Source organism: Entelurus aequoreus, linkage group LG06 (assembly GCF_033978785.1).
Source record: "Entelurus aequoreus isolate RoL-2023_Sb linkage group LG06, RoL_Eaeq_v1.1, whole genome shotgun sequence".
Classification (NCBI taxonomy): Eukaryota; Metazoa; Chordata; class Actinopteri; order Syngnathiformes; family Syngnathidae; genus Entelurus; species Entelurus aequoreus.
The window spans coordinates 74582692-74607548 of record NC_084736.1 but is presented as its reverse complement, the minus strand read 5'-3'; the positions used below and the strand labels follow the sequence as shown (position 1 = coordinate 74607548).

General features: G+C 38.0%; 1 protein-coding gene across 1 annotated transcript in view; it reads left to right on the top strand.

Moving 5' to 3' along the window:
- The window catches only part of vps37ba (VPS37B subunit of ESCRT-I a), a 40864-nt gene extending 18849 nt beyond the window's left edge, over positions 1–22015 (top strand). The window contains exons 3-4 of the mRNA XM_062051514.1: positions 15644–15726; positions 19059–22015. Coding sequence (XP_061907498.1) covers positions 15644–15726; positions 19059–19538 — 563 coding nt within the window. The 3' untranslated portion in view covers positions 19539–22015. The remainder of the gene's footprint in view (positions 1–15643; positions 15727–19058) is intronic.
- Positions 22016–24857: the final 2842 nt, after the last annotated feature.

Below are 24857 nucleotides of genomic sequence, written 5' to 3'. Positions count from 1 at the left end.
GACTCTGTTTTGCTTATTTCACCAATCAAACGGATCTTCACGGCATGGATCCAATTAGAGCTACAACTGCTGAGACACGATGTTTGGATTATTCACCGGGAAACAAGACTGTATTGTAGGGATGTAACGACAAACGGTAATAATGAGATAATGATTAGTATTACCCTTTTAAATTAGAAATTTAAAATAAAAATTATCTAAGAAACTAACACTGATATCTGTACTTTTAATAAACTCACCGTGGACTTTCTGGTTCCAGCTCACTAGCTTAAATGCTAACATAAAAACAAGAGTCATATGAGGTCTTACCCTGTTAAATACAACATACTCCAATCTAAACTTCAATAAACACATTACTGTCTAAGCCAGTGTTTTTCAACCACTAGTGTGCCGCAAGATACAGTCTGGTGTGCCGTGGGAGTTCATGTAATTTCATCTAATTGTGTTAAAAATATTTTTTGCAAACCAGTAATTATATTCTGCAAATTAGGTGTTGTTGTTGAGTGTCGGTGCTGTCTAGAGATCAGCAGAGTAACCGTGTAATACTCTTCCAAATCAGTAGGTGGCAGCCGGTAGCTAATTGCTTTGTACATGTCGGAAACAGCGGGAAGCAGGGTGCAGGTAAAAAGGTGTCTAATGCTTAAACCAAAAATAAACAAAAGTGAGTGCCCCTAAGAAAAGGCATTGAAGTTTAGGGAAGGCTATGCAGAACGAAACTAAAACTGAACTGGCTGCAAAGTAAACAAAAACAGAATGCTGGACGGCAGCAAAGACTTACTGTGGAGCAAAGACGGCATCCACAATGTACATCCGAACATGACATGACAATCAACAATGTCCCCACAAAGGAGGATAAAAACAACTGAAATATTATTGATTGCTAAAACAAAGTAGATGCGGGAAATATCGCTCAAAGGATGACATGAAACTGCTACAGGAAAATACCAACAAAACAGGAAAAGCCACCAAAATAGGAGTGCGAGACAAGAACTAAAACACTACACACAGGAAAACAGCAAAAAACTCAAAATAAGTCAAGGCGTGATGTGACAGGTCGTGACAGTACACCTACTTTGAGACAAGAGCTATATTGATGCATGCTTGGTTATGGTTTAAAGTCATATCCAACAATTGCGACAACGACTTTTTACTGTCAACTGTCAGTGTTTTTTAATGATTTCTGCTGGTGGTGTGCCTCCACATTTTTTCAACGCAAAAAGTACCGCTGAACAGAGTAGGACAGACACAAAGCCGCCAGAAGTGAAACATAATTAAGATAGACAACCGTGATAATTTTGGTCACAATAACTGTGATATGAAATTCTTATATCGTTAGATCCCTACTGTATGTTACACACGTCATTTCAATAAATCTTCTACACCTGGAAGAAAGAAGACCTATGTAGACATTTTACCTTTGCAACGGTAAAGAACAAGATTCGTTGTAAACCCTGTGGCTCGTTTTCTCCGATAAAAATACAACCAACTTGAAGAGCCATTTGCAGGCTAATCATCAGGACATCTACGCAACAGTGAGTAGGCCTAAACTAATATTTCCAAATGACTCATACTGTACTGAATTACTGTTACTATTAAAGACAGTAGGGAAGGAGAAAGACTGCTTATTCTACCACTACTTTTGTAGTAGCCACAGGTGAGCTTGCCCGCCAATCTAGAATACAACTAGTTTACCATTTAATTTTAGTTAAAATAATAACACACATAAGGTGAGTGTGATAGTTGACCATTTTAGTCATATATTATGCAACATTTGAAAAAAATGCTTAATTTTAGTTAAAATAATAACACGCACAAGGTTAGTGTGAAATGTATTTATTGAAATATTCATGGAATGCAGGTCTTGTTGTGAGTTTTGTATTTTGAGAAGCAAGAAATAATTGATACAATTGCTTTTAAGACAACTTCAAAGATGCGTTGTCTATTATACTTAATATTTCAGTTGACAAAATGTACTGTAATTTTAGGCGACTAAAATGTTGTAGAATTTAGTTGACTAAATCTAAACTAAAACTAAATTAATTTAGTTTTTAAAATATGATTAAAACTAAGATACAATTTTGTCAAAAGACTATGACTAAAACTAATTTAAAAACTGCTGTCAAAATTAACACAGGTCAATGGTATGATAAAATACAAACTTACTAAGTGTCAGAATGTTCCCAAAAGAAGACCATTCAATTATGCAACGCCAGCATATCCTGGCTGTTTGAGACAACTGGTAAGCAGAAAACCTAAAACAGTTGACTAAAATAGCAATCTTTTTGTATTTTGAATATATTTGAATATATGATCCGAATAACCACACGTGTCATTAAAACGCATTAAAACATTACCAAGAACAATAAATAGCAATGGAAATGTGTAGTTATCTGTCAGATCAGGAGCTTAAAAGTTATTAGCTTATTAGCAAGTAGCATTATTTTTTTTCTACTGTATATACATTTCCACATAGCTAACAAGCTGAAATGACCACAATCGACCCCTAGTGTACAAGAGGCACACTGCGTGTGGCCAACAGTCACATTTGAGAGAGAGCATGGAAACTGGAACTTCACATGTAGCTGTGAATATAGAAAAAACTGAATTACTTAACAATTCAGACTCATTTAATGCATAGAAACGTACTCACCGTAAAAAGTGACGTGATGTCAGACAAGGCAGAACAAATCTTCAATGATCACTTTCAAACTGGTAGAAAGAACAATTATATCATGTGCTGTCATCTGTGTCAGTGGAAATGTTCACATTTCAGCCTAAAAGAATTCCACTTTTAACTAGAGAAAACATGATGCAACATATTGTTTTTTTCATCAACTACTATTATAGTCCGAGACCCATTAAAAAAATAGCAACCAAAAAAAACAGAAATTACTCACAGTAGTAGTTTTTTCACAGAATACTTATTTACTCTTACTCAAGTAATTATTTTGATGACTACTTTTTACTTTTACTTGAGTCATATTATTCTAAAGTAACGGTACTCTTACTTGAGTACAATTTTTGGGTACTCTACCCACCTCTGCTAATATCTTATTTTCTATTTGAGATGACAGTAATGGTGGATTATTCTCTCAGCGAATCATTGATTGTTTAGAAGATATACTTTGATATGAGACATTTCAATTACAGTAGTTTATTGACTTAACATTGCTCAACATTCGGCCATTTGCATTTGTTTTCCTGATTGGTGGATGTATGTATATTTCCATCCATCCATTTCCTACTGCTTGTCCCCTACCATATAAATAAATAAATACAAATGTTCTTAATTTGCTATTCAAGTCAGAAACATTTTGCTAATGCATTAAGCTATTGGTATTTGAACGTATACACATGTATTATTACTATTGTTTTTATAATGTTTGTAGACTATAGTCATGGTGTAGTTTAGGTGGCATTTTGATAGACATTTTGTCAAACAATTTTAAAGGCACTCGAAATCATGTTGGCAGTGGTATTATTATTCCCCTGAACAAATACAGAAATCCATGCTCAGGGACCCGTATTTCCAGTTCAGGTACTTCTGTTTGGAGGCTAGATAAGCTGTGTTACCAAAAATGGTCACGTTCCTGAAAAAGATTCTAGAATTGACTTTAGTTTTGATCAAGCAAGCTGCAAGTCTTAACTTAACCTGTGTTGCTGATAGTGATGTAACATTTGCTGTTGTCACACCTTTCTAGTTAGTGAACATATTGTGAACATACTTGTGCCTGTGTTGACGCAATGGTTGCCAAGCGACCTTCTCAAAATAGCCATTCACTACTCTTCTATGCTGACAGAAGTTCCACCTTGATTTCTTTCTATTGCAAGTCATGAAGGTGCCAGCTGTTTTGTTTTGCACTTTTATGATACATAAAGCTGTGTTTGAATCCTAGCAGATGATCAGTCATTTTTGTCAAGAAATATGAACAAATGAGTACTGTTATTCCTTAAGTATTTACACCACTAAGTAGCATTTTATAGTGTTGTGTGTCTCTTGGAGACATTTTCTCTCAGAATGGAATCAATGCAGCGAGCTTTGTGGTTTGTTGTCAGGAAGACTGGCTTTTGTCAAAATGAGGTTACTCTATGCACCTCCCCCATCCTCTGACGACCCTGCTCTAGCCATCCTAGATATGGATTTTCTGTTGAGCAGCTGGAGAAAGACATTGATGCTCAAGAGCTGAATCAAAAAACAAATGCTACCTTTTGGCTGCCAGAAAACCATCGGAAGAAATAGCCACATGACTCGGATCTCATTACGGTTTTGTGACACGAGTTTCAGTTGGGTGTACATTGTTGTTCTTTTTACCACCCCAGAATACAATATATCCCATTATTCCACCATTACCATTTATCGGTTGGGGTTCTTACAAAAATGTATACTAAAATAAAACCTAAAATTGGCTCTTAAAGCTCAGGCCCCTAAATTAAGTACACAAATCCTTACATGTATACATAACATACCGAATTGGACATTTTTGCCCTGTATTTCAGGCCAAACTATGATAATGTACCAATAAGTGCTCAACTGGATGATTACGGCTAAAATAATAATTATGATTATTTTTTATTTATATTGAAATCATAATTAGTAATAAAATTATTCAGTATTTATTGTACCACCAAAACTAAAATTTAAATATAATTTAAAAGAGTAACAGACATAAATTATTAACGAATAAACGACTAAAAGTAAAATAATAATAGTAGCAACAATAGATTAAAATGTATTTAGCATTATAATAATACAAATATATATATATATATATATATATATATATATATATATATATATATATATATATATATATATATATATATATATATACATACATATACATATCTACCTATACACGTGTGTGTGTGTGTGTGTGTGTGCGTGTGTGTGTGTGTGTGTGCGCGTGTGTGTGTGTGTGTGTGTGTCTGTGTGTGTGTGTGTACTCAGAGATTTGGCGCGCTGCCTGCTGTGCAACAGCCATCTTGGCTTGGTTGAGCACCACAGTTTTTCACTTCTGAGAAGAAGTCACATGACGGAATACAAACAATAGAACGATGCATGTTATTCTACAAAAAAGCTTGGTTAATGTTCAAGATAAAACATTTGATTAACGTGATTAAAGAACAAAACATTCAATATGTAATTATTCTATCATAATTAACGAGATCATTTTTGAATGGCAACACTAAATTGGCCCTAGTGTGTGAATGTGAGTGTGAATGTTGTCTGTCTATCTGTGATGAGGGTGTACCCCGCCTTCCGCCCGAATGCAGCTGAGATAGGCTCCAGCACCCCCCGCGACCCCGTAAGGGACAAGCGGTAGAAAATGGATGGATTTTACAACCTTCAGGTCAGGTTCAAACACTGATGACATCTAATAATCAGACAAGAAGCAAGGAATCATGCAGAGACAAGAGTTCAATTTAGCTCATGAGGAGACACGTGTTTTGGACTGTATTCTAGTTACAGATCCAAACTACGTTCTAAAAGTCCAGCCCGCATGCTTCCTCTATTTATTTGGAAGGTCCCTGTTACATCACTGAAATTGTCGCTGAGAGAAGGGGGTAATCTCGACAACTCCAGTTAGACACAATATATGATTATAGAATAAATGAAAATTAGTTGACGCTGGTGATATTGCCTTGTCTCTGCTCTGTCTGCGTCACGGCGGTGTTCCGCATTGGCAGTCAGCAGGCCGAGTCTGGACACAACACTGACAGAGACGGCTGGCAATCTTTGCTCAGATACAAAAATCTAACTTGAGCACAACATCTAATAATTACAGCAACAGACTTTAAGCATACTAAAGTTGTGTGATAACTTTACACATAATTATTCTAACAATCTACTAATATAGCCCATTAATAAAATATATCAAATTAAAAATGGCCGCTCCTTGACATCGAAAGTGACGTCCCTGATGCCCACGCACACTCTTGCTGGTAAAGTTGCTGTCAATTCCTAAGATATACTGTATAGAATAGGCCAAACAATCCAAAAACCACATTAGTGTGAGTAATAAGGCCATGGCATTTAATTTATGTGATCAAAATGACTCGAAATAATAATAATAATAATCAAGTCGAAGACATTGGCCTTGTGATGAGGTGGCGACTTGTCCAGGGTGTACCCCGCCTTCCGCCCGAAAGCAGCTGAGATAGGCTCCAGCACCCCCCGCGACCCCGAAAGGGATAAGCGGTAGAAAATGGATGGATGGATAGAAGTGGAAGACATTATTATGGGCAAATACAAGTGATGGGACAAACAAACATGTTGTAGGGGCGTGTGAGTGCCTAGTATGAGTATGCCTTTAAAGACATTTTACTCCCATTTACAGTCAATTACCTTTAAAAAAGCATGTGCATTTATTGCCCACTGCTTACACATTTTGCTACCTCTCAGGATATTACACTGACAAGGGGTCAAGTGTATTTTTTAGCCTGGGGTGTAGTTATTTTTGTATTGAGCTTACAGGTCGAAAGATCTAATCCATCTTAATACTTTCTGGGATCCTTGTCCAGTGTTGGGGAGCTTTTTTTATTTTGACTGGTACTTTGTCATCGCTGTCCTAGCCTGACACCACACTGTTTGCTGCAACACTTTATTTTGCAAGATGGCAGTCTCATGCTCTTCAGACCCAGCATTGTTTGTTGCTATTCATCAATCAATCAATCAATCAATGTTTATTTATATAGCCCTAAATCACAAGTGTCTCAAAGGGCTGTACAAGCCACAACGACATCCTCGGTACAGAGCCCACATACGGGCAAGGAAAAACTCACCCCAGTGGGACGTCGGTGAATGACTATGAGAAACCTTGGAGAGGACCGCATATGTGGGTAACCCCCCCCTCTAGGGGAGACCGAAAGCAACGGATGTTGAGTGGGTCTGACATAACATTGTGAAAGTCCAGTCCACAGTGGATCCAACACATCAGCGGGAGTCCAGTCCGCAGCGGGGCCAACAGGAAACCATCCCGAGCGGAGACGGGTCAGCAGCGCAGAGATGTCCCCAACCGATGCACAGGCTAGTGGTCCACCCGGGGTCCCGGCTCTGGACAGCCAGCACTTCATCCATGGCCACCGGACCTATGCAACTCCCCCTCGCAAGGGACAGGGGAGAAGAGGAGAGAAGAAAAGAAACGGCAGATCAACTGGTCTAAAAAAGGGGGGGTCTATTTAAAGGCTAGATTATACAAATGAGTTTTAAGATGGGACTTAAATGCTTCTACTGAGGTAGCATCTCTAACTGTTACCGGGAGGGCATTCCAGAGTACTGGAGCCCGAATAGAAAATGCTCTATAGCCCGCAGACTTTTTTTTGGCCCTCTGTTTAGTCAGAGCATCTGCCCTTTATAAAGTGTTGGTTGGCCAATGAGTCATGGGAAAGAAGAAATCACACTGTAAAATGTGTAAATGAAGGAACACTGTAATTTACATTAGGGCAGCACAATTAATCAAATTTGAACCACAATCACAATTTTGGCTGCCACAACTAAATTGGTAAAATCGTCAATGACATTCACATTTTAAAACATGGGCCGCTGCATATCAAATCAAGCACTTTTACAGCCCGCGAAGCATTAAAGCAACAGCGGCTCCCCTCCTTCGCCAGAGGTCATTATGTAAGGGCACAGAGCTCCATAACCACCCCGACCATTAAGATTGATTGATTGATTGAGACTTTTATTAGTAGATTGCACAGTACAGTACATATTCCGTACAATTGACCACCAAATGGTAACACCCGAATAAGTTTTTCAACTTGTTTAAGTCGGGGTCCACGGTAATCAATTCATGGTATACACTACAGTTCAAAAGTTTGGGGTCACAGTGAAATGTCCTTATTTTTGATGGAAAAGCACTGTACTTTTCAATGAAGATAACTTTAAACTAGTCTTAACTTTAAAGAAATACACTCTATACATTGCTAATGTGGTAAATGACTATTCTAGCTGCAAATGTCTGGTTTTTGGTGCAATATCTACATAGGTGTATAGAGGCCCATTTCCAGCAACTATCACTCCAGGGTTCTAATGGTACAATGTGTTTGCTCATTGGCTCAGAAGGCTAATTGATGATTAGAAAACCCTTGTGCAATCATGTTCACACATCTGAAAACAGTTTAGCTCGTTACAGAAGCTACAAAACTGACCTTCCTTTGAGCAGATTGAGTTTCTGGAGCATCACATTTGTGGGGTCAATTAAACGCTCAAAATGGCCAGAAAAAGAGAACTTTCATCTGCAACTTGACAGTCTATTCTTGTTCTTAGAAATGAAGGCTATTCCACAAAATTGTTTGGTTGACCCCAAACTTTTGAACGGTAGTGTAAATATATATTATCAGCATAATACAGTCATCACACAAGTTAATTATCAGAGTATATACATTGTATTATTTACTTTATTTACAATCCGGGGGGTGGGATGTGGAGGGGGTTAGCTTTGGTTGATATCAGCACTTCAGTCATCAACAATAACATCATCTGAGAAATGGACATTTAAACAGTGTAGGTCTGACTTGGTAGGATATGTACAGCGAGCAGTGAACATAGTGAGCTCAGAAAGCATAAGAACAAGTATATACATTTGATTATTTACATTTGATTGATTACAATCCGGGGAGGTGGGATGTGGTGGGGGGAGGGTGTTAGTCTAAGGTTGTAGTTGCCTGGAGGTGGTCTTTTAGTGCGGTTTTGAAGGAGGATAGAGATGCACTTTCTTTTACTCCTGTTGGGAGTGCATTCTACAGTGTTTCCCACACATTAATTTCGCGGCCCGCCACAAAAGAATTACGTCCACCACAATTTTTTTTTTTTTTTTTTTTTTGTGCTGTCCAGCTTCTCAGACAAATCATATAGTTGATGTAGATGCCCATATAGGCTGTTCAGATTTACTTTACAAAAGAGAAGTGTAGGATACTTCTCTTGTTGCCTTATTTGTATTTCACCACTACTGTTTTCTGTTTATTTGTTACTGACTGTGGCAGGACACCTCTGCCTCTGTTTCACTTTATGTTGCTGGTAAATAATATGGTTGTAGTAGTAGACTAAAGTTAAATTATTTAGTATGCACTAATTAAAGGGGCAGAGCTTTAAGAGACATTTTAGCTTTTATATTTTATAAGATATATTTTTTGTAAGAACCACAATTAATAAATATATTTCAGTGAATAACTTATTGTTCAAATCTGTATATAAATATGTACATAAAGTGTTGTAATTATATTGTAAAATGGATGGATGGATGGATGTTTAAAACAAAACTGTTATTATTAATTAGTAAGTATACATTTTTTGAGCCTTTTTAGAGAAAATCATATGATTGTAGTAAATTATGCAAATTACTCGATGATGTCATGGTGACCACGCCCATAGCCATTGTCCACTTACAAGCAGATGTCATTTAAAACAGTGGAAGTGTAATTATCCAAAGTGTCTTGTTCTCTAAATACATCCCAATCAGATTCAGGACTACCTACTGATGTGACTTGAATCTGATACCAAAAGATTATATTTGAAGCACTTTGGAGTGTTTAGACTGGCAAAAAAAATCAGGTTTGGCGTGCAGTGTAAACGGGGCTTAAAACTAAAAAAAAAGTCGCCTTTTTGAAAAGGACAATCTAGGAGGAGGTATCGAAGTCGCACAGCTGGCAACAGTGATCAGTTTCTGCTATGTCTGGCAGACCAAGTGCTTGTGAGGTGTGTTACAAAGCTGCTATGATACCATCTACTCTGCGGAGTTGTAATTACAAGCTCTGGCTGACTATGAATAGTGGTAAGGTTTTAATTATGTATTTATTATTTTATATTCTCTCTTCTAATCATTACAATTGCGTGGACTTCAACCTTGTTGTGAAAAATTGCTCAAGACCTGCATAACCCTTGTCATTTAATGACTTGGTGAGTTACACAAGACAAGTTGGAGATATTTTGAGTAGGTTTCAGCGCTCATCCTAAAATGAGTCAATAAAACTGTAGTCTTAAATCATGTGCATGTTATTTATAATAGCTCATCTGTTTGGGTGGCACATGATATTTACTAAATTTTAAAAAATGCTGTCATGCTCACTATAGTGATATCAAAACACCACACACACTTAAAGTAAGCCATTAATGCTTCAAATATATCCCTTAAAGCATCAGAAAACTTAAATTAGAAATGGCATCTGCACAGATAGATGGACGGTCGTAAGAGTCTTTGTATAAGCGTGTATTTTTGCACAATCATAGAGGTAGTGCCAAATCTATCTGTGGTGGTCCATATGTACAGTGCATCTGGAAATTATTCACAGCGCTTCACTTTTTCCACATTTTGTAATGTTATAGCCTTATTCCAAAATTAAATTAATCCATTGTTATCCTCAAAATTATACACACAAAACCCTATAATGACAATGTGAAAATGTATTTATTTATTTTAAATTTTTTTGCTAAATAAAAAAAAAATATATATATATATTAGGGATGTCCGATAAATTTCGGCAGTCCGATATTATCGGCCGATAAATGCTTTAATATGTAATATCGGTATAGGTTTAAAAATGATCGGTATCGGTTTCAAAAAGTAAAATGTATGACTTTTTAAAACGCCGCTGTGTACACGGACGTAGGGAGAAGTACAGAGCGCCAATAAACCTTAAAGGCACTGCCTTTGCGTGCCGGCCCAATCACATAATATCTACGGCTTTTCACACACACAAATGAATGCAATTCATACTTGGTCAACGGCCATACAGGTCACACTGAGGGTGGCCGTATAAACAACTTTAACACTGTTACAAATACGCGCCACACTGTGAACCCACACCAAACAAGAATGACAAACACATTTCGGGAGAACATCCGCACCGTAACACAACATAAACACAACAGAACAAATACCCAGAACCCCTTGCAGCACTAACTCTTCCGGGACGCTACAATATACACCCCCCCTACCACCTCAAACCCCCCCCGCCCCCCACTTCAACCCTGTTGTTTAATGCATCCAGCGGGGCATCACAACAAAATTAGGCGTAATAATGTGTTAAATCCACGACTGTATATATCGGAATCGGTTGATATCGGAATTGGTAATTAAGAGTTGGACAATATCAGAATATCGGATATTGGTAAAAAAAAAGCCATTGTCGGACATCTCTAATTATAATTGTATATTATGATCACATTAAGGCTTAGTTTGATCTCAAAATAGTGCTGACACTAATATTGTTTATCAGCAATAATCTGTGGAACAATATATTGTCTAGCAAAATGTATTATCGGCCCAGGCCTACTATGGATGATACGTGTTCATCAATGTTATTGGAACTGAAGTGTAAATGAAGGTGCTAGGAAACCATTTCAAACTATTTCAAAAATATTTTAGTAGAGGTGTTTTAGTCACCGTTTTTTTAATTATTAACTGTCGCTGTGCAGGAATGAGCCCGAGTGCAGAGTGGGTGAAGGAACATGTTTTCTAGCGGAACAAGAGTGGTGAATGGGTGACCAGTTCATATGGGGTGGTCGCTCATGTTCTTTGAAACTTGTATTAGTAGATGGCACAGTTCAGTACATATTTCGTACAATTGACCACTAAATGGTAACACCCGAATAAGTTTTTCAACTTGTTTAAGTCGGGGTCCACGTTAATCAATTCATGGTCTTAGATCCTCTGAATAAAATGAGATGTGATACGTTGTGCTGAATATAGTTGGGCCGAAGTAAATGATCAGTGAAGTGAAAGATCAAAGAATAAGGAAGGCTTCAGTGTATTTTTTTTTTTTCAGAAGTACACAAGTCTACTGCATTTCAGCTATAAATAAAACATAAATGTCAGTGTTGCGCTCACAGCGACAACACAAGTACATTGATTTAATGTTAACATTTTGACCGGCATTAGCCTTTAGTTCATTCTGCTTTTGGCTAATGAAATATACTGTATGGCATGCCGCTGGCTACCTTGTTGTGATTTACCTTTGTTCTTCTTGTTTACTGATTCCTCTATTTTGCCACATATCCTCAAGCAATGAGCAGGTTGAGGTTTTTTTTTGCTACAATTGGCTAAATCATGCAATGCAAGGGACATTAATTGTCATACCAGCACACGAGACATGTGAGACGACATAATTATGTTGCATATGTTTCTTCAGCGTTTGTTTGGGCGTCGTTGTTTCGATCCACTTCTCCCAGGTTTGCATTAGGGCTGGGCGATATGGGCTTTTTTTAATATCTCGATATTTTTAGGCCATGTCACGATACACGATATATATCTCGATATTTTTGCCTTAGCCTTGAATGAACACTTGATGCATATAATCACAGCAGTATGATGATTCTATGTGTCTACATTAAAACATTCTTCTTCATACTGCATTAATATATGCTCATTTTAAACTTTCATGCAGAGAGGGAAATCACAACTAAGTCAATTGACCAAAAGTGTATTTATTAAACAGTTATTAAGCAGTGGCACAAACATTCATGTCATTTCCAAAACAGAAAGTGCAAGATTGTCAGAGACATTTTAAAACAAGCTATGAGTGCACTTTTGTGCATGATGTCACTAAGATGACATATCAAAACAACACTAAATTAAAGTGCACTTTTTGTACAGAACGCCACTACAATAGTTTAAAAAAAATAAAGTGCACTTTTGTGCATGATGTCACACAAGATATTTTAAAAAACTGTCAAATAAAAATGAGCTGCATAATAGGAAATCAAATAGTGTATGTCCTTCACTATGTGGTAGGTTACTACGGACGTTATCTCCTTCTGTTGTTGACTATTTTTTTCATACAGTGTTGATGTGGAAATGGTTGCCTCTGCATTTTGTGGGCGTGGCACCGGCCGGAGATGTTGACATGCGGAGTTTCAAGCACTCTTCATTCTCTAGCGGGTGACTTTTCAAATGATGCTACACGTTAGCAGTAATGCTACTTCTTGTAGCAACACTTTTGCCCCACACTTGACAAATTACGGTTGTCTGTTCGACATCTTCCCGCTTGAAGCCAAACCACCGCCAGACGATGGACCCTGTGCTGTTTTTCTTGTTACCAGATTCGCACCTTCTTTCTCTCGTATTACCACTCGCACCACAGCTAACGTTACCCATGCCGCTACCTCTCTGCTCGGCGAGGGCGTGTGACGTTGCACACAGTATGTGACGTATGCACACAGTATGTGACGTATGTAAGAAGGTGCGCTTGTTTTATGTCTCTGTGAGAAGGAGAGACAAAACGAGTGAGAAACGCCTGTAGTGTAATGCCCGCAGCTAAAAGGAACTGTGTGAGAACGTATACCGTATTTTTCGGATTATAAGTCGCTCCGGAGTATAAGTCGCACCGGCCGAAAATGCATAATAAAGAAGGAAAAAAACATATATACTGTAAGTCGCATTTTTGGGGGAAATTTATTTGATAAAACCCAACACCAAGAATAGACATTTGAAAGGCAATTTAAAATAAATAAAGAATAGTGAACAACAGGCTGAATAAGTGTACATTATATGAGGCATAAATAACCAACTGAGAACGTGCCTGGTATGTTAACGTAACATATTATGGTAAGAGTCATTCAAATAACTATAACATATAGAACATGGTATACGTTTACCAAACAATCTGTCACTCCTGATCGCTAAATCCCATGAAATCTTCTTCCTCGTTGTCGCTCCTGGTATGCGCCGCTAGCGTCCTTTCTTTCTGCTGCTCGGTCGCCGTTTGCTGCTGCGTATTTCACTACGTCCAGCTTGTAATCTGCAGTATATGATTTCCTTTCCGGTGCCATTTTTGTTCAGTTTTTATAAGTTACCGCCAATGTAGAAATGATCAATTTTAATAGCTACGGCAGTAGCATATAGCATATAGCAGTTAGCATCCCATGACCCACAATGCACTTCTGCCATGACCCTCCCCCGCCGAATTCTTATTGGTTGACGTGTGAGTGACGTTTGCTGACATTTTGCGTCGTCTCTTCCGTGAATTAGATAAATAATATTATTTGATATTTTACGGTAATGTGTTAATAATTTCACACATAAGTCGCTCCCACGGCCAAACTATGAAAAAAACTGCGACTTATAATCCGAAAAATACGGTACTCGAATATCACAATATAGTCATTTTCTATATCGCACAGAGACAAACCTGCGATATATCGAGTATATTCAATATATTGCCCAGCCATAGTTTGCATGTTGAAATTAAGCCGGAAAAATGAATAAACGAGTTTTCAGCTGCCATCCGCACACTGGTTTAAAAGTTTTCTGATCTGTGTATGTTGAGTTGTTGAGCGTAAGCGTAGTGCCAAATCTACCCGTGAATGCCCAAATGTATCTGTAGCAAGCTGTGACGAATTAATGAAGGCATGGAAAACACTTGGTTTTAAAATCAGCAGTAGTGATGACAGTAAACAAAATCCAACGTGTCCCACCAAATGTGTAGAATTAAAGGGTAATTCATCCAGATTGTGTCTTCGAATAGTTTGTAGAAGAACACATTAAACTAAAATAAATGCTAAATATTTTTTGGACTTTGCTGAATGAATTTATATCATGTTGTATTATTGAAATCTTTATAACACAGAATTACCGTATTTTTCGGACTAAGTCGCAGTCTTTTTCATAGTTTGGCCCGGTGTGCGACTCATACTCAGGAGCGACTTATGTGTGAAATGATTAACACATTACCGTAAAATATCAAATAATATTATTTAGCTCATTCACGTAAGAGACTAGACATATAAGATTTCATGGGATTTAGCGATTAGGAGTGACAGATTGTTTGGTAAACGTATAGCATGTTCTATATGTTATAGTTATTTGAATGACTCTTACCATAATATGTTACGTTAACATATATTCTCGGTTGGTTATTTATGCGTCATATAACGTACACTCATTCAGCCTGTTGTTCACTATTCTTTATTTATTTTAAATTGCCTTTCAAATGTCTATTCTTGGTGTTGGGTTTTATCAAATAAATTTCCCCAAAAAATGCGACTTATACTCCAGTGCGACTTATATATGTTTCTTTCCTTCTTTATTATGCATTTTCGGCCGGTGCGACTTATACTCCGGAGCGACTTATACTCCGAAAAATACGGTATTCCAACTTTGAAACATGTCAAAAGTGAAACTCAAGTAAAAAATTCAAGATCGTGCTTGTGAGCTTTGCCTTTTAAAAATAACTTCTACTATACACAATGGCATAATGCTAAAAAAGGACTGTCCCAACAAGTACAAAAGATGCCATAAAGCTAACAACATAATTAATAAACCCAATATGGTTATCACCTTTTTTGAAAAATATATATTTGGGGTATTTAAAAATTAAATGAATAAATCAGTCTAAATGGTCCCTAGTGTATGAATGTGAGTGTGAATATTGTCTGTCTATATGTGTTGGCCAAGTGATGAGGTGGCGACTTGTCCAGAGTGTACCCCGCCTTCCGCCCGAATGCAGCTGAGAGAGGCTCCAGCGCCGAAAGGGACAAGCGGTAGAAAATGGATGGATGGATGGAATCAGTCCTCACTGTTTCTCAATTAAAAATGTCATTAAAATTGTAGTTTTCTTTGCTTACTCTTTGTCTGTTAGCAGTCAGTTTAACTGTCACCCAATTGTAATGATTGTTCTTCTTGTGTTGTACCTTTTTTTGTAGACCACAAATCAGGAAACACATCACTGGACATTCTGTTGGCTTTACTGCAGGCGGAGGGAGCCAAAATAGAAGAGGAAACTGAGGTAATTGCATCGCTTTCTCCTCCGATCAGATATCTTGGTCAACAAGGATGCTGAAAAAAGGGCAGCCTAGTAGCTGACAATGTGAGAACAAGTCATTTCTACCATGGAAAGTACTTCTGTTGTGTGCCCATACTTTAAGTTAGGGATGCACCGCAATGACAATTCTTGGATGAAACCGAAAACCAAAAATGAGGAAACAAAGGCCAACACAGACACACCGAAATAAAGTCTTATGACAATTATTACTACTATTGCATTTATGGCTATGACTGTGTACTAACATTAAAATCAAGGCATACCAATTGCACAAACTGATATTTATCCTTCAAAGAATAAAACAATATCTTTTTACCGCTTATCAAATACTAATGTACAGGCCAAAAACTGAACGGAGTTGACGTGCCGGCCGTTCTTTCCTTTTCTTTGCGGTGTTGTTCACATAATCAGAATGGAATTTTTGGATTTAACGTGATTAAACCTGTTGTGGAGAACGTCTTTGTAGAAGATTCCCTGCTCGATACCACATTGCACGTTTTGCAGATCGTTGTCCGCAGGTCTTTCTGGCATAAAGTACATCCACACCATGCATACCTGTCAACATTTGCACTTTAAAATATGGCCAATAGCCCAGTAAAATGGGTAAAAATTAGAGATTTTCATTATAAATCGCAGTTAAATCAATACACAAAAATATGAATGACCTAGACAAGACTCAAAACCGTTTCCCGTATCAGGGTCACTAACCTCTTACGTTTATCTACTCGCAGTTATCAGGATGCACTTATTTCACAGCTGTCATTTTTACATGTTGCACTTATGTCACAGCTGTCTTTTCTACATGTTGCACTTATGTCACAGTTGTCTTTTCTACATGTTGCACTTATGTCTAGGGATGATGTTTGATAAGAAATTATCGAGTTCGAGCCCATTATCGAATCCTCTTATCGAACCGATTCCTTATCGAATCCAGATAGGTTGTTGTATATGGAAAAAAACACACAATATTTGGTTTAACAAAAGCTCACTTTTATTTTATAAGAAAAAAAATAAGTTAAATAAATAAATAAATATTGACTGTTGTTACCCCCCTAAAAAAATAAAAAAATAAAAATAAATATTGACTGTTGTTACCCAAAGAATATTAAGTGGGATTTTTCAGAAAAACAAATATATACAGTAACACAAAAACAACCTGTCTCTGTGATCACTATAGGTGTATAAATAATAATATAGTGTTAAATAAAATCAGTCCCTTGGGCACAAAACTGAAAATAATACAGCTCTCCAAAAAGTGCACTTCTGCTGCTATTGGAACATCCTTCTGGGGTCCATCAGTGTGGCCTCCTCCAGGAATGACTGCACGTCCTTGTCCTGGAGGGAAAATGAGGGACAGACACAGCATATAATTAGGGGGGAAATTAGCTTTATGTGAAGACTAGGGTGTCTGTTACCGTTAACGTTATCAGACACACACAAAAAGGCTAACGTTAACATTACCGTTAGCCACTGACCATGCTTAGGTAACGTTAGTCTAGCTAACATTACTGCAGTCCTGGTTGACATAACAGGTAACGTTATTTTAGCCTAAAGGCTACAAGTGAGCAGATATGGAAATTAACCGGCAACAGTTAACGTTAGTTACTCACCAGCACTATCACTGGAATTGGCGCTGCAGGTTGAAGCAGAGGAAGAAGGGCGTGTTTCGTCATCTCTGTCGCTGCTTCTCCACGACACCTTTCTCTAACCTTAAGGTTAGGTACGGCCTGAAAATGTTTCACCATGCTTGTTGTACTCCCCCCCCCCCCCCCCCTTACATGAGAGCGAAGCCTGGCAATAATTGCAGATAGCTGTTTCATCGTCGTATTTTTTTGTAAAATGAAGCCATGCCTTGAGGCGTTTTTTCCGGTCCATTGTTGTTGCTGCTTCTGTATCTGCCGCCTAATGACTGAGCTACGTCATTTCCTGGGACGTGCCACAGGGCATTTCCTGTGGGACGGGATTCGTGTAAAGAACCAACTCTTTTTCTTTACTATAGTGCAGGGGTCACCAACCTTTTTGAAACCAAGAGCTACTTCTTGGGTACTGATTAATGCGAAGGGCTACCAGTTTGATACACACTTAAATAAATTGCCAGAAATAGCCAATTTGCTCAATTTACCTTTAACTCTGTTATTATTAATAATTAATGATATTTACACTTAATTGAACGGTTTAAAAGAGGAGAAAACACGAACAAAATGACAATTACATTTTGAAACATAGTTTATCTTCAATTTCGACTCTTTAAAATTCAAAATTCAACCGAAAAAAAGAAGAGAAAAACTAGCTAATTTGAATCTTTTTGAAAAAATAAAAAAAATAATTTATGGAACATCATTAGTCATTTTTCCTGATTAAGATTAATTTTAGAATTTTGATGACATGTTTTAAATAGGTTAAAATCCAATCTGCACTTTGTTAGAATATATAACAAATTGGACCAAGCTATATTTCTAACAAAGACAAATCATTATTTCTTCTAGATTTTCCAGAACAAAAATTTTAAAAGAAATTCAAAAGACTTTAAAATAAGATTAAAATTTGATTCTACAGATTTTCTAGATTTGCCAGAATAATTTTTTTGAATTTTAATCATAATAAGTTTGAAGAAATATTTCACAAATATTCTTCGTCGAAAAAACAGAAGCTAAAATGAAGAATTAAATTAAAATTTATTTATTATTCTTTACAATAAAAAAATAAATTTACTTGAACATTGATTTAAATTGTCAGGAAAAAAGAGGAAGGAATTTAAAAGGTAAAAAGGTATATGTGTTTAAAAATCCTAAGGTTGTATTTTTTCTCTAAAATTGTCTTTCTGAAAGTTATAAGAAGCAAAGTAAAAAAAATAATGAATTTATTTAAACAAGTGAAGACCAAGTCTTTAAAATATTTTCTTGGATTTTCAAATTCTATTTGAGTTTTGTCTCTCTTAGAATTAAAAATGTCAGGCAAAGCGAGACCAGCTTGCTAGTAAATAAATAACATTTAAAAAATAGAGGCAGCTCACTGGTAAGTGCTGCTATTTGAGCTATTTTTAGAACAGGCCAGCGGGCTACTCATCTGGTCCTTACGGGCTACCTGGTGCCCGCGGGCACCGCGTTGGTGACCCCTGCTATAGTGGCTTCGATAACGGGAACCGGTTCTCAAAAAGGGATTCGAGTCCATGGAATCGGTTCTTTTCTTATCGAACAACCGGGAGAACCGGTTTCGAACATCATCCCTACTTTTGTCACAGTTGTCTTTTCCACATGTTGCACTTATATCACAGCTGTCTTCTCCGCTCCTAACAGAATATGGCTGATTCTTTCCTGGATGGTGACATGACCCTGGATGCCTTCATTGATTCCTACCAAAACCAGAGGAAGTTGGCCCACTTGAGGAGGGTGAAGATCGAGAAGTTGCAGGAGATAGTGCTGAAGGGCCCGCCGTCACAATCTACCTCCCATTCTCAGGATATGTCGGCCGCAGCCAGGCCCTCGTCCTCCCTCCTCCCCGAGGCCGGCAATGACTTGTCTCCTATGTTGCAGTCCAGGAGAAAGCCTCCACCGCCTCCATCCCAGCCAGCCCCAAAACTGAACCCAGCTCCCGTCGCTCTCCCCCAGCCTTCGACCTTCTACGCCGTATCACCTTACCCCCCAATTCCTCCCAGAACAGGCCAACCCTACCCAAGTGCTACACCCGCCTATCCCTTCTTATCTCAGTACCCACCTGCTTTGCCACAGAGGCCCCCATCTAGTGTGGCCCCGCAGCCTGGATTCATCATTCAGTGAATGAACAGTGTGTGCCAAGGACAATTCGCCACTGGAACTCGCTCGAAGAACAATCGTCTGTGGCGTTTACCATCTTTGAGTCTTGATCAATCCCCCACACAGACCTGAGATGTTTAGCTGAAGCCAATGGGTAATAACGTGATATTTGCATAGCACTCACTCAACACTCCAAACTTTGAGAATTTGGTCTCCATTCACTCCCACCTGGCTGAGTGTCCACAGAAGAATGGCCCAGTGGAGCCCACAGTGACACAAGCTGCTCAGCTCGTCCTCTTATTAGCACTTTTTTTTTTGTTCTCCGCAGGCCTATTAATGTTTGGTCTCTCCTTTCCCTGCAGGCGTGTTCCTCAGCGTCTGTGGAAGCTCACACATGTTCCATGTGCGGCAGTCGAATATTACTGTTTTATATATGCAAACAAAGAGACCATATTTACTGTGTTTTGTCAGAATATATTCATGGAAAAAGCACCTATGCTGTGATTTCTCCCCCCCCCGCCCCCCAATACACATGGTATTTAGGGAATACTAGGGGTGTAACGGTACGTTTATTTGTATTGAACCGTTTCGGTATGGGGCTTCCGGTTAGGTTCGGAGGTGTACCGAACGAGTTTCCACACGGACATATTAAGTAAACAATGCACACCGAGGCACAACACACGGCATGCTAGCAGCTAACGAGCTACGATAGACTGACCATACGTCCTCTTTTCACCGGACATGTCCTCTTTTGCGGAGCTGTCAGGGCGGAGTTTCTTTAAATGCCTCAAATGAGGCATTTTGAGTTAGGGTTGCGTGTATTTTCAATGTACGTCCAGGGTTAAGAAGGGGTTAAAAACAAAACAAATTGTACGCGCAGCAGCATTGGTGAGGGAGGGGCAGAGACAGAGAGAGCGAGAGAGTTATGATAAACGCGCATGCGTCGCCAGGCTGTGCTTTTTATCCATAGATTTATCAGATTTAATGTTTTATTATCTATAGCAGGGGTGTCAAAAGTGTGCCATTTGCGGCCCACAGCTAATGTTTTAAAGGCCCACGGCACATTCTAAAAATACTACCGTATTTTTCGGAGTATAAGTCGCTCCGGAGTATAAGTCGCACCGGCCGAAAATGCATAATAAAGAAGGAAAAAAACATATACACTACCGTTCAAAAGTTTGGGGTCACCCAAACAATTTTGTGGAATAGCCTTCATTTCTAAGAACAAGAATAGACTGTCGCGTTTCAGATGAAAGTTCTCTTTTTCTGGCCATTTTGAGCGTTTAATTGACCCCACAAATGTGATGCTCCAGAAACTCAATCTGCTCAAAGGAAGGTCAGTTTTGTAGCTTCTGTAACGAGCTAAACTGTTTTCAGATGTGTGAGCATGATTGCACAAAGGTTTTCTAATCATCAATTAGCCTTCTGAGCCAATGAGCAAACACATTGTACCATTAGAACACTGGAGTGATAGTTGCTGGAAATGGGCCTCTATACACCTATGTAGATATTGCACCAAAAACCAGACATTTGCAGCTAGAATAGTCATTTACCACATTAGCAATGTATAGAGTGTATTTCTTTAAAGTTAAGACTAGTTTAAAGTTATCTTCATTGAAAAATAAGGACATTTTATTGTGACCCCAAACTTTTGAACGGTAGTGTAAGTCGCACTGGAGTATAAGTCGCATTTTTGGCTTAAATTTATTTGATAAAAGCCAACACCAAGAATAGACATTTGAAAGGCAATTTAAAATAAATAAAGAATAGTGAACAACAGGCTGAATAAGTGTACGTTATATGAGGCATAAATAACCAACTGAGAACGTGCCTGGTATGTTAACGTAACATATTATGGTAAGAGTCATTCAAAGAACTATAACATATAGAACATGCTATACGTTTACCAAACAATCTGTCACTCCTAATCGCTAAATCCCATGAAATCTTATACGTCTAGTCTCTTACGTGAATGAGCTAAATAATATTATTTGATATTTTATGGTAATGTGTTAATAATTTCACACATAAGTCGCTCCTGAGTATAAGGCGCACCCCCGGCCAAACTATGAAAAAAAACTGCGACTTATAGTCCGAAAAATACGGTATTTAAAATAAACAAAAACATAACAAAAGTGAAATAAAAAAGCTTAAAGGTCTGAAAAAGTTGCAATGTTGACTACTAAAACAAAGCTGGGTTTTTTTTCTTTCAAACTGTCATTGCTCAAAACATATTGAATCAAAATTAATGTTATTATGAATTATTGACCTAGCCAAGGTTCCCATTACTTCACATCAAATATTCCACTAAGAAAAATATTTTTGGTGGAAGATTTTGCAAATTTGGTAAATAAATAACCCCAAAATGTATATTTTGTTGTTTTCTTACTGTACCGAAAATGAACCGAACCGTGACCTCTAAACCGAGGTACGTACCGAACCTACATTTTTGTGTACCGTTACATACACCCCTAGGAAATACATTTTTTTTTTTTTTTTTTTTTTTTAAAGTGCTTTATGTTAATGCTAAATAGTCTAGACTGATCAACATGTGCAAATGTGTGTCTCAAATCTGCCTTGTCAAGATGGCCGCCCTTGCACTTGGGCCATCGCGGGGCAAAAGTCTAAAGAGACTTGAGAAGTTTGGTGGCTGAACTATTGGGGATGAATCATTTGGGCTTTTAGGCTCCTGTTGAAGTTGAAGGGAGTCGTGAAAGGCCATCAGTGCTCGTCCTGTGTGTCTTCTTCTGCTTTATGCTCGTTCATTTTGTCCTCCGTTCATCTTCAGTGCTCTTACACGTGCTTGGCTTTCACATCACTCCGTATGAAAGTTGTTTCTTTTTATTGTAAATGGCACTCTTTGGCTGGCACAAGTACAAACCACATTTATTCAAGTCTTTAAAATGAGGATTTTTCAATGTGAGAGGAATATCAATTGACTCGTTACTGCTGTCCGCTGTTGAAGAGCCACCAGTGCCTATAGACGTGTCGGGACTTTGACCAGGTTCTGCTGACTGCTCCGTTTTCCCGGTCCTAGACTTTGGAATGACGCCATTGAGCACGTGCCAGTGTGACATCGTCCGGCTTTGTGCCAACTGGTGCTCGTCAGATGTAGGCGTGACCTCCAATAGTACTGCATGTCACCTTTCTTTAGATCTACTTTGTGAAATAACAGGGCTCTGAAATGTCATATCTTTGTTGTGTTTACCCCGAGATAAGAATACATCATCAACTGGACGGGGATGTTCGCTAAATCATCCATGACATGAACCCACATTTCTAAAAAAAAAACTGAAGAGTGATGATGTCGTGCATGCCCTTTGTGTTCAGTCTGAAGATTCCTAATACCTTTTTTTTGTTTGTTTTTGCTTGTTAATCTGGTTTGACGGGTTATCTGCAACTAGTGTTTCTATGTGCTTGGTGATATTTTTAGTGCTGTTGTAGGTGTTTACTTATTCTGAATGGAATGTTTTTGCTATTTTTAAGTTCAATAAATCTCAAAAGTTGTGGTGTTTTGCATTTGTCATGCCTACAAACAATGATGGTATTAGAGCAGTGTCAAGTTGGCACTTAAATTGAACAAGAGGGCCATCTAGTGTCATTGGTTGGTAATGCATGAAGCTTCTTCTACACTGCAAAAACTGAAATCTAAGTAAGATTAAATATCTCAAATAAGGGTGATATTTGCTTATTTTCTGTCTGAGAAGATAATTCTTCTCACTAAGCAGATTTTATGTTAGAGTGTTTTACTTGTTTTAAGGGTTTTGGTCCTAAATGATCTCAGTAAGATATTACAGCTTGTTGCTGAGATTTGATGACCTATATTGAGTAAAACATGCTTGAAACTAGAATATCAACTGTTGCAAAGCTGTGTCATCAACACTCACAAGAATAGAACTACCTTTTTAAAGTAATAATTTCTTATTTCAAGCATGAAAAAAAAAATCATGACTTTGATAAAATTGTGTATAATAATTGAAACAGATGACAGCCAAATGGACTTTGCTGTTTTATTTTAAATGAAACAATAGAACATACATACTCATATAGTAGTACAGTTGGCACAGTACAGTAAACTGACAGTTAATATTTAAACATTTGACATTTCAAACAATTTTTAACAGAAATAGTTCATGCACATTCAGATAAGTTCTTCAAAATTACAATTTAAAAACATTTGGCCAGGGGCCAGGCTGTATATATGCACGCTAATTGACTGAAAGAGCACGCACTTGGCGCGATGATGTCATGTTATCGATGGAAAAATGCATTTTGGCGCGATGATGTCATGTTATCGATGGAAAAATGCATTTTTAGACCATATGATTTGTCTGAGCGGCTAGGAGACCCTGAGAGTAACAAACTGTTGCCTTGTTGCCTTCCATTAAGAACAATAAACTAGTTTTTAGTATAAGTTTGCTGGTTTCATATCATTATGTCAAGATAATGGCACTAGCATTTACTTAATTTAGGAATATTTTTCAACATATTGAGCAAAAAGGTCTCTTTTTTTCTACCAAGAAAAGTGCACTTGTTATTAGTGAGAATATACTTATTTTAAGATATTTTTGGGTTCATTGAAGTTAGCTAATTTTACCTGTTTTGGAAAGTCTTGACAAGCCAAATTTTCTTGTTCTATTGGCAGATAATTTTGCTTAGTTCAAATAAAATACCCCTAATTTTAGTTTGTTTTTTTCTTGTTTTTGAACACTGACTTTTTGCAGTGTACAGTCTTTGTTTCTAGAAAGGTAAATGAAACTATAAAAATCACTTCTACCAGCAGTAATACACTACTGTACACAGGGGCGCCACTAGGAATTTTGGGCCCCATGAAAAGAATCTTTACAGGGCCCCCAACACAGTGGCAACATTATAATTTCATCATCATTAGGGGCCTCTCTGGGCCCCCCTCCATCATGGGCCCCTAGGATCAGTCTCCTTTACCCCCCCCCCCCCCCTTTTCGGCGCCCCTGACTGTACAGTACACACAGAGGACTGTAAAAAGTATCTTAAACTATTTCAATAACAAGGTTTTAAAGTGCAACAAGTCACCAAGCTTTTTCAGTTGCAAATCAACTAATCCAACTTCAAACATTCCTGAACTTGGTTGAGCAGGATATTGTCTTTATTTTTCCTCAAGGTGCTGTACCATTAGCAAAGACTACCATCTGGCACTTCAGAACCCACCGTCCTGGGTGTGTTGCGTGGGCATTGGGACAGGATGAACAGGTTGCACGGAGCATCGTTGCATCTTATTTCTTGCCAACATGTCCAAAAAGGGGTAAGAACAAGAGTTGATTTAATCTTACCCCACCTGCATGACCCTAATTACTGTTGACTTCC